A 10,474-nucleotide genomic window follows, 5' to 3' on the forward strand; every position below is an offset into this window, starting at 1 on the left:
GTCTCCTTTTCCCCTAACAGCACAGGGCCGCGCAGGGCCCGGGCTCCGGGAGGCGCAAAGGCCTCCCCTCCGGGAACCAATGGCAGGTGACAGCCCTCAGTCTTCCGGTCTCGGGTCGAGGCCCCTCCAGGGCACCGTACTAAACCGTGCAGCGAGCGAGCCTGCTCAGCAAGCAGGCTTCTACAGCCATCAGTCAATACCAGACTCGAGCCACTCCGCACCGGAGCCCGCACCGTGCATGCGTGATGTGTCAGAAGCGACAGCGGGACCAGATTCACTCGGGAGCACTGGGCAAGAAAACAACGTTATGCTTTTCTGTTCAGATTTTATTTGAAATCTAATTCAAATTGTCAAAGCTACAAAAGGGGGCGACATCTGTATTATTTTTGCTAAGTCACATCCTAAAACAGAATACTACTACCGCCAGCAGATCCGTTATACACACTTCTGATGAAATTCATGGGCACAGTAAAAATTTCATCTGGAGAAACAGCCACAACGAAAGTAGTTTGTACAATATAAAACAACGACAAATCTACAGATGCAGTTACTCGTGAGTTTACACATGCATTCACAAACAAACAAACAAAAAAACCCAGGAATGCTTTCATTTGATTTTTTTGTTTTTTGTTTTTTTTTTCTTAAAAAAAAAAAAAACCAGACCATTCAGGCACAAAACAAAATTGCATTTCCAAGAAGTGGCAGCATCTTAAAAACGTTATGTCAGTGTTTGTTTTTCTTTGACTTTTTATGAGACCTGTGTGGAGAGCGGGACTGAGATCTGGACTTCTTCCCTGATTTTTTAGGGGATCTAGACCGTGACCGCCTAGACCTTTTGGGTGTCCTTGAGCCAGACGGTGATCTGAGGAAACAAACAGACAAGAAACCAATCCATCAAGGCACCAAGCACCACAACGGCTTACCGTTACATTGTCTACAATGTCTGTAAGTGGGCACAATAAAAGTGACTGAAATCAACACGATTCAACCTCTCAAATTTATACTCTGCTCACAAAGAGCACACGGGCGCACTTGCACTGACCCTCATCGGCAGAGCACCTGCGGATCTGCGGAGACAGACTCCACAGCTGCACCCTGCAACCCTAGAGCCTGTGTGCGAAAAAGCCCCAAGGCTGAACCTCTAGTCTAGAAGATCGAGTTCAAGATGGCACCTAGGATCATCCACAAAATCCTTTAAAAATACACAGTACATAGTTCTCTTTGAAGAAAAGATAATTTGCAGATAAAATTATCTTGAAAAAAGCATTCGCTACAGTAGCATCGTTGCAATGGTTTTCCTGAAGATTTCCAAACAGATATACATGAACGTACACATACACGCGTATGCAGTGCCATTTAGAAAAGGAGGAAGTTGTCACTCAAAAGTGTTAGCACATAAAGCAGTTGTAGCTCTCAGGAAAACTCTTCTCTTTAATAAGTAAAGCATTTCTGAGCCACTTTCCTGGAACCAAAAGGTTTAAATAAAATGTATGAAACACTAAATTACTGAAGAAATGGTGTAAATAGTATTTCTGGTATTTATTTCCACAAATCTCTACTTACAAACATGCTAACAATATTCCTTTGAGGGAAAATAGCTTTTCCTTCATATTCTACAGAAACAAACAGTGAGGTGAAAGCAGAGCAGGCGTTTCCCCCACCCGCCCCGCCCGGCCCCCCAGACACAATGCGTTATGTGTAAAATTCTTGGCTGGTCTTGAACTTGTGAGAAGTCTTCTTTTACTTTAGTCATGAGACTGGGATAGGGGTGGAGAGAAATAACCTAAAATAAAAGCACATCTCCCTGGTTTTCTGAGATTCTTTAAAAGGCGGTTTGATTTGATAACCAGATTATTTTCACGATCTGGTGGGATGGCAAGGAAGCTAGTATCTGAAGTACGGTTTGTGAAAAGGACTTGCATTTACCTTTTGGCTTTTTTGCTAACATCTCGGGGAGAGTCTTTGTGAGATGTCCGGGACCGAGAGCTCTCTTTGTGGGATCGCTCGGGCCGCTCCGGCCGCTCCGACTTGGGGGACGGGGACTTCACCCGCCGGCTGCTGCTGCTGCGCGAGGGGCTGGGGGAGCTGCTGTGCCGCCTTTTCCTGCCGAACAAAGTCCCCAAACACGTCACAAGTGCGCGCGCTCCTGCGCCTTTCCTGCCTTGGCTAGCGACTCCACCACTGGACTGACTGCACCCCACTGACCACATCCAAAGCCTGTCCAGCAGGAACGGGCCTCCAGACAGGCCTTCAGCTGAACTCAGATAACCTGGATTTTTATTTGCTACAAGACAGACTGCCGGGATGTTCAATGAGATGTTGTTGTAAGGCTTGAACTCGGGGCTGGGCGCTGTCCCTGAGCTCTTCAGCTCTAGGCCGGCGCTCTACCACTTTGAGCCACAGCGCCACGTCTGCTTTTTGGGTGGTTCCCTGGGGATAACCGCGATGCTCAGAGCTCAGCCTCCTGAGTAGCTAGAGCGACAGGCGTGAGCCGGCTCTGATGTGCTACTGTTATTAAGATCAAGTGAGCATGGTTAAGAGAATTTTATCGACCAAATATTCTTTTTTCTTTTTTTGGTCAGTCCTGGGCCTGAACTCTGGGCCTGGGCGCTGTCCCTCAGCTCTTCAGCTCAAGGCTAGCGCTCTACCACCTGAGCCACAGCTCCACTTCCGTCTTTTTCTGTGTATGTGGTGCTGAGGAATCGAACCCAGGGCCTCATGCATGCAAGGCGAGCGCTCTACCCCTTGAGCCACAGCGCCACTTCAGCGTATTTAGCGTGGAATGCCCGCCATGAAGCCGCTTCGGCTCTGCCGGCACGGACGGCGCGTGTCGTGGCCGGCGTGGCCGACGCCCCCCCCCCCCCCGCCCGAGCCCGCGGGAGCCCCGCCAACGCCGCGCCACGTGCCTCTCCTTCCGCGTGGGCGTGCACTCCTCCTTCTCCTTCTTGTCTTTGGTTCGAGATTCCGACTTCTCCTTATCTTTCTTGTCTCTCTCCCGTTCTCTTTCTAATTCTTTCTCTTTCTCCTGGTTTTGGAAGAAGAAAATACTTGAAGTTAGTTTTAAAGTGCCAACCTAGACTTATCCCATTTACGTACCCACACGTTCTGTTCTAGGTTGTCTTTTTCTTTTCATCAGTGGTGGGGCCTGAACTCTGGGCCTGGGCGCTGTCCCTCGGCTCTTCAGCTCAAGGCCCGCACTCTACCACTTGAGCCACAGAGCCACTTGCGGCTTTTTCTGCTTATGTGGTGCTGAGGAATCGAACCCAGGGCCTCATGCATGCAAGGCAAGTGCTCTACCACTGAGCCACCTTCCCAGCCCAGACACATTTTTTTGTGAGCCACTCATCAAGCTGGAGCTCCATTTTCAGAAAGGCATCTACCATTGCAGGGAACTGACCGCTAACGCTCACAGCCCGTGTCAGCTCGTGCACGGTGCCCGAAAGCCTGCCATCTCCCCAGAGCTCTGCCCACGCTCCCTCCTGGTGATGGGGCCCCGCACCCCTCTCGGAGCTGCCTGCTTACGTAAGTGCGCCTTCCCGATGTGAGGGCAAGCCCTTACCGGAACTCATCCAGCCCTCAGAGATTACCCAAGACCTAGCCAGCTGCTTTGATCATGCCAAAATGTTTGAAAAATATCCAACCGTCCATGGTAATGAGACTACCCTTGGCCCCCAACAGCTCTCAGTAGGAACTGGCTGGCAGCACAAGGCCCACCCCGCCAGGTGGACCTTTCTGAAGAGTGGGCCCTCCAGGGAGCACACACTCTACCTGGTTGCACCTGCATCTGCAGGCGTCCCCTGGCGGGAAAAGAAGGTATGAAGTCCCTACAGGACGGCGGGCGAGGGAGGTAAGGGGCATAGTATGTTATCTTGGGAACTTTCCTGTAACTTTGCAGCTGTCAATGAAACTGAAAGTCTGTGTAAAAAACCAAACAGACAAAAACCCACCCATTTCAAATGTGGGTCTGCTACAATACTCAGTGTGTACAAATCACAGGACCCCATTCCCAATGCATTTTCCTCAAGTACATATCATCAGCCACGCTGGAAAGCCTTTGGATGCATATGATTAAATGTATTTATTCCTTACTCGTTGAAGAAGTTTATCTCTGTAGTGCTCTACTTGCTCTTGGAAACTTTGGCCTGGCTTTTTAGGTCTTTTTCCCGATTCCAATTCATCCTGAAACTTCATAACTTTGAGCTGTGAAATAAGACACGTTTAAAGTAAGTGTTTCCCACCAAATAGAGTAGCACCAGTTCCACATGCTAACATCTGAAAGCATGCACAAAAACAGGAAGACTGGAACAGGCAAAATGAATACATTCACTCCTGAGATTAAAATACGTTCAAACCTTTCATTACTAAGTAAAAAACTCAAATACTAAGCTGGGAGCCAGCGGCTTACAACTATAATCCGAACTGCTCAGGAGGCTGAGAGAAGACAGGTCCAGGTCAAAGCCAGCCTGGGCAGGAAAGTCAGTTGGACTCTTCTCCAAATAACTTACCAGAAAACTGGTCGTGAGCTGTGAGTGGTTCAGCACTAGCCTTGAGCAAAAAGAGCTCAAGGACAGCACCCAGGCCCTGAGTTCAAGTCCCATGACCAAACCAAAAAAAAAGCCGTCCATCTGTGGTGGCTTAAGCCGCCTGCACGCCCCTTGCCTTGGGGTCACAGTTCCACACCAACGCCCGAAGGGCTGCTTTCCCCTCCTGGCACCCCACCCACCATTCTGGAAATGGGGCTGCATCACATGAAAAGTGAGCGCCACGTAGCCTAGGACGGTGCTCAGCAGTGCCCTGGTCAGCACTGCACCGCCACCGAACAGGAACACCGCACAGTAGTGTCTAGTGTCGCTAAAGCACTTGGTTTTTGTGCAGGGTGTCAGTATTTTGCAACACGAATCCTTGGCACGTTACTAATCTCAGCATTAAAAAAATGTTAGCCACAGGTACTTCACAGGACAGAATAGATTTTAAAAAGAAAAGCTATAGCATATAATAAAACTAACTGGCCAGAGAAAAACTCACAAGACCCTCTATCTCAGACACAAAACGCAAACTAAGGCTAGAGGACCTGGCTCAAGTTGTAAGAGCCCTCGCCTGGTGTGGTCAAAGCTCTGGATTCAATCCCTAATATTACCCAAAGCTAAAATACAGAAAAGCCTGCTCTGGCGTCTCTGAACAAACAAGATAGAAGGGATAAGAAAGAAGAGATGAGAGAGAGAGAGCAAAGCCCTGAGTTAGGACTGGTCCATACACTGCCCCTCTCCACTTCATGATTCGAAGTGCGGACCAGAATACAATGTAAACATCACTCTGACCTACCCGAAACATTTTATGCCTTCCTAGTCACGTGCCGTATTACAGGCATCCTAATGTGAACTCAGATGCGTTTCTTCAGCGCATCTCCTACAGTATGCCCCGTGCCAGAGGATAGATGGATGCACTGACAGACACTAAATAAGGACAGACAGACGCAAGCCAGAAAACAAAAAGCAAGACACACAACACAAAATGCATGACACACAACACAAAAAGCATGACACACAACACAAAATGCATGACACACAACACAAAATGCATGACACACAACACAAAATGCATGACACACAACACAAAAAGCATGACACACAACACAAAATGCATGACACACAACACAAAATGCATGACACACAACACAAAATGCATGACACACAACGTGGGCATCACACTGGGGAAGCAGCAGCCTGCGGCAGGAGCCTGCGGCCGGCCCGGAAGGCTCCGGGGCCGCAGGAGCCGAGGCCGAGGCGACGCCTCCTACCTCGATCTCTCGAAGCTTGGCTCGTTTCTCCTCACTCATCTCCGAGTACTTAGAGAACTTGGACTCAGCCATCTCTTCCTTGATGGGGTTGGAGTACAAATGATGCTCTTCAGACTTGGAACTCTGGGTATCTTCTTCATCTTCACTTTCTTCTTCTTGACTTTGGAAGTAAGAGTACATTATATGTCAAGACAGAAACAGACAGAAAGCCTTCTTCTACAGTCCCAGCTGTTCCCTGTCCAGCATAAGTAACACGAGGCCAACTCAGCAGAGAATTTTTTTTTTTTTTTGCAAAATATTTAACGAAATGCTATTTTATAGACAGGTCTGTGAAAGGCTTTTCTCCTCCAGAAAAGGCTGAGTTGCAACGTAACTCTCGGTACTCAGGTTACAGGTGATTCTGACAGTTGTAATGGCTCTAAGTCAGCTGTGAAGGAAACAAAACCCTGAGCGACACCCCTGGACAAGTCCCACAGGAATGCAAAGTGTCACATGCAAAGCCACAGCCTGGCGGGAGCAGCGGCAGCCCTACAGCAAGACTAGCTCTAGTCCGTGCAGAGGAAGATTTGGAAAACGAGCTACACGACTTTGGTCATTTTTTGCTATGCACATGTTTTAAGTTTCTCCTGTAATATCTCAAGGCCTGAGCAGTTCGTTCTCATTAGTTTTGGCCTTGGTTCTTAGTTACTAATTCTAGGTTCAGACTTTACTTAACACAGCTTCCTACTGTACTTCTTTTATTATTTTTTTTTTTTTTTTGTCGGTCGTGGGGCCTGAACTCTGGGCCTGGGCGCTGTCCCTCAGCTCTTCAGCTCAAGACTAGCGCTCTACCACTTGAGCCACAGCGCCACTTCCAGCTTTTTCTGCTTATGTGGTGCTGAGGAATCGAACCCAGGGCCTCATGCATGTCAGGCGAGTGCTCTACCACTGAGCCCCCTCTACCTTCCCAGCCCCTAGCACTTAAAAAAAAAAAAAAGCACCTAAATCCAGACAAAATTTATTACAAATGAGGCTTCTTTGGAGGATTTGTCTTTTTCAAAAGTATTACAAGTGCTATACTTGAAAAAAAACCTCACAAAAATGTGCAATAACGTGACATAAAGCAGCCTACACAGAAAGGCAGCGCTTGATTCAGGCACTAGAGAGCAGCAGTGAGGCCTGAGAAAATCCCTCATACTGCAGTTTCTCCTTGCTTTGTGGCTCCATCATGTTTATTTAAACATGTTCATGATTGATCTGAAGTTCCTAAGAAAACTCACATATCTTAATCACCTCTCTATTGATCCGTGCTTCTCTGAGTGGTTAGTGCAACAACAACACTAAAACTGCATTCATATTCTAAACGTTAATGGAAGTATCAGTTTGATGACAAAAAACCTAATAGCTTTAGAAATAAAACCAACTAAAAACTATTTTTTGGTTCTCTGATGGCTTTCCTGACTTCTCCTCTTTCTTTACAAATTAAGTAATTCTTTTATGAATTCAATATACAGTTTAAAGCAATGATCCCCAAATCCTGAAATATTATTAATGTAACGAAAGGATCGTGGACATAGAAAGTTTTAAGTTTCAATAAGCAAACTCACTACATTTTCCCCACCTCCTGTCCTCAACAATCTCAACTATTTCCAAGAGAAAGCCACATCTCCATTTTGTAAGTATTTTCCGTAATGAGCACCAACCTCTCTACATCAAACCGCTCCTACCAACTGCCGACCGATCACGTTTCTAACTTCACAATCCAGAGGCCCGTTCCTGAAGCCACACAAATGCACATTTTGTGCTAGAACACAAAGGGGCTTTCTCTCTGCTCCTCCTTCTACTTGAGAACACTGAAATATACTTTAAAGACTGTGCTCGGTGCAGTTTCTTCCTATTTGGAAACTCAGTTTCCACCCTAATGACTGCCTAAGAAGTGTCCAGTACTTCCTAAAAATTATCGCTACAAATGTATCGACCACCACCTGTTAGTAACAACTTGAGTGCCAGAGCAAAAGTAAAACTTTCTTTATATTTCCAAGAAATTGGGGTTTTCTCCTTTATTCTTAGTTCTTCTGAAATGTTTACATTTAAACACATAAAGTTAGGGCAACGAGAAATGAGATGAAGACCAGAAACCAAACTCTTACTTATTCACTGGAAAAACAATGGAAGAGTCAAAGCAATCCTCCTCCCAAATTTCTAAAAGGAAGTTTCCCTCCTCACGGGACTTTCACCAGAGCACTAATGAAAAGGAAAGTATGTACACGAGAAATCGAGTATGTTCGAAACTTAGATTCTTACTTTTGATTTTCTTCTTCTTCTGATTCTTCGTGCTGGTCAAATAACTCCCACTTAGAAGTTGTTACAGCTGAATAGAGGGAAAAGGATGAAATTCCGTAAGGGAAATTAGGTTTTTACAGCAGCACACAAGCCCAGCTTTAGCAGTGAAGCTTTTAATTACACAAGTTTTTATCTTTGTTTATTCTCTGAATAGCCAATTCTATGTGCTGAATAAATCTCTCTTTACTCACACCTCTACTACAATGAAGTAACAAAAAAAATTTGTCATTTCTGTGTCAGATGGTAAGATCTGATAGAACCTACAACTATGAACAATGAAGCCCAAGTATACGGGTCCAAAACTCGTCTGCAACTACTAAGCATTATGGGAGCGTCCAGGTGGCTTCTCTGAAACTGACCTCTAAGTACATCCGCACATTTCCTATCACAGTGCGTTCACCTGAAAGGTCTGGATAATTCACCACCACTCTCAAAAAGCCTCCACTACTGCAACACCAGTCACAGTGAAAGCTCAGCCTGGACATAAAATACAGTAACGTCGAGTTTGAAGACCAACGAACACTGCATATACAGAAGGAAAATCCACGCCCAGAAACAGCAGGGAGCCGTGTGCAAACACGCCCTCCGTCCAAGGAATAGGGCTGGAGCCCGGGTCCTTGCACGTGCCAGGCTAGCACTAGTCACGGATAGCGTCTCGGGCCTGGAGTTCTAGAAAGGCCCACTCACCCTGTGCCTCCAGTTCAGATTCGTCTACCGCTTCCCACTTCGATGGGGCCACCTTAAATATGGGCTCGCTCTTCTTTGAGTCTTCAGCAGCGTCCACTGTTGGAGAGAGAAGAACCGTTACCTCCAACTGCAGTGGGTGACCTGAACAGCACGCATACAGGTGCTGGCCTCGCGTGCATGAAGCCCTGGGTTCAATTCCTCAGCACCACATACACAGAAAAAGCTGGAATTGGCACGGTAGCTCAAGGGGTAGAGCGCCAGCCTTGAGCAAAAGCAGCTCAGGGACAGCGCCCAGGTCCTGAGTTCAAGCCCCAGGACTCACACCAAAAAAAAGAAAAAAGACAAACTCCTAATGCAATTACTTAAAAGCTAAGCAAAAGCTAAGCAAAGGAAGTGGCACTCGGAGAGCGGAGGCGGCAAGCGTGCGGCCGGGCGTCGGGGTCAGGCGCGTAGGGGTGGCACAGGGAGGCGGCAGGTGTGGAGGTGCCCACGCGTGAACTCACAGGGCACGCCGTCCAGGTCGTCGTCCAGGCTCTTGATGGGAACCCCGTCGAGGTCATCGATGGGCGTGGCGTCGATGGGAACCCCATCCACGTCCTCCAGCGGCGCGCCGTCCAGCTCCTCCTCGATGGGCGCGCCGTCCAGGTCATCCGGCACGTCCTGCGTGACAGACACGGCTGTAACCCGGGGCCCGCAGGGACGGGCTCACCAGGCCATAACACCACGCCCGCCAGACCAGCAGCGGCCCGGTCCTTCCTCACCCAGCATCGACCAAGGGCTGCTTGGGGGCCAAAACCACAGGCGGTCCTCCTGTCACAGCGCTTAGTGAGTTTCGGTGGTTGTTTGAACAACACATCAAGAAACCAGATGATCACAGTAACTAACAGACACACACCACTGAGGCTGGCTGTCCTAAGAGTAATAAGCAAGTTCACTTAAAGAGTCTCATGTAAGCTATGCTTTGGCTGAACTCTGGTCATTCTCATGAAGAGAAGTTCCAGGAAGGAGGGAAGAGCACATACAAAGCTCAAGAGTAGGGGGAAACTGTTCATTGAAGAAACCAAAACAAGCCAGGCACTGGTGGCTCACGTCTGTCATCCTAGCTACTCAGGAGGCTGAGATCTGAGGCTGGTGGTTCAAAGCCAGCCAGGGGAAGGAAAGTCTGTAAGCCTTTTTTTTTGGTCCGGTCGTGGGGCCTGAACTCTGGGCCTGGGCACTGTTCCTCAGCTCTTCAGCTCAAGGCTAGCACTCTACCAGTTGAGCCACAGAGCCACTTCCAGCTTTTTTCCCCTGCTTATATGGTGCTGAGGAATCGAACCCAGGGTCTCAGGCATGCAAGGCAAGCGCTCTACCACTGAGCCACCTTCCCAGCCCTATAAGACTTTTATCTTCAAATAAACCACTTAGAAAACCGAAGTGGCACTGTGGTTCAAGTGGTAGAGCGCTCGCCTTGAGCTGAGGAGCTGAGGGACAGCGCCCAGGCCCAGAGTTCAAGCCCCACGACTGACCCAAAAGAAAGAGAAAAGAAACCAAAAGCAAACTGTGGGTTGGAACAAGGAGGCCATCGAGGAGGATACTGCCCAAGTGAATGCGACACCACACCGGCCTTAACAGGGGTGAAGAGGGCAAGATCGGGACCCATTCAGGGGTGGAAGGGAAGACGGGGGG

The 10,474-nt window shown here is 48.1% G+C and overlaps 1 protein-coding gene across 1 annotated transcript in view; it reads right to left on the reverse strand.

The window, feature by feature from the left end:
* Nucleotides 1-308: 308 nt before the first annotated feature.
* The window catches only part of U2surp (U2 snRNP-associated SURP domain containing), a 42,502-nt gene continuing 32,336 nt past the window's right edge, over nucleotides 309-10,474 (reverse strand). The window contains exons 19-27 of the mRNA XM_013029882.1: nucleotides 10,348-10,412; nucleotides 9,310-9,483; nucleotides 8,807-8,902; nucleotides 8,081-8,147; nucleotides 5,798-5,957; nucleotides 4,090-4,200; nucleotides 2,907-3,025; nucleotides 1,927-2,103; nucleotides 309-862 (exon numbers count right to left, since the gene is read on the reverse strand). Of these exons, the coding sequence (XP_012885336.1) occupies nucleotides 724-862; nucleotides 1,927-2,103; nucleotides 2,907-3,025; nucleotides 4,090-4,200; nucleotides 5,798-5,957; nucleotides 8,081-8,147; nucleotides 8,807-8,902; nucleotides 9,310-9,483; nucleotides 10,348-10,412 (1,108 nt within the window). The 3' untranslated portion in view covers nucleotides 309-723. The remainder of the gene's footprint in view (nucleotides 863-1,926; nucleotides 2,104-2,906; nucleotides 3,026-4,089; nucleotides 4,201-5,797; nucleotides 5,958-8,080; nucleotides 8,148-8,806; nucleotides 8,903-9,309; nucleotides 9,484-10,347; nucleotides 10,413-10,474) is intronic.

Source organism: Dipodomys ordii, unplaced genomic scaffold (assembly GCF_000151885.1).
Source record: "Dipodomys ordii isolate 6190 unplaced genomic scaffold, Dord_2.0 Scaffold124, whole genome shotgun sequence".
In the NCBI taxonomy this organism is placed as follows: domain Eukaryota; kingdom Metazoa; phylum Chordata; class Mammalia; order Rodentia; family Heteromyidae; genus Dipodomys; species Dipodomys ordii.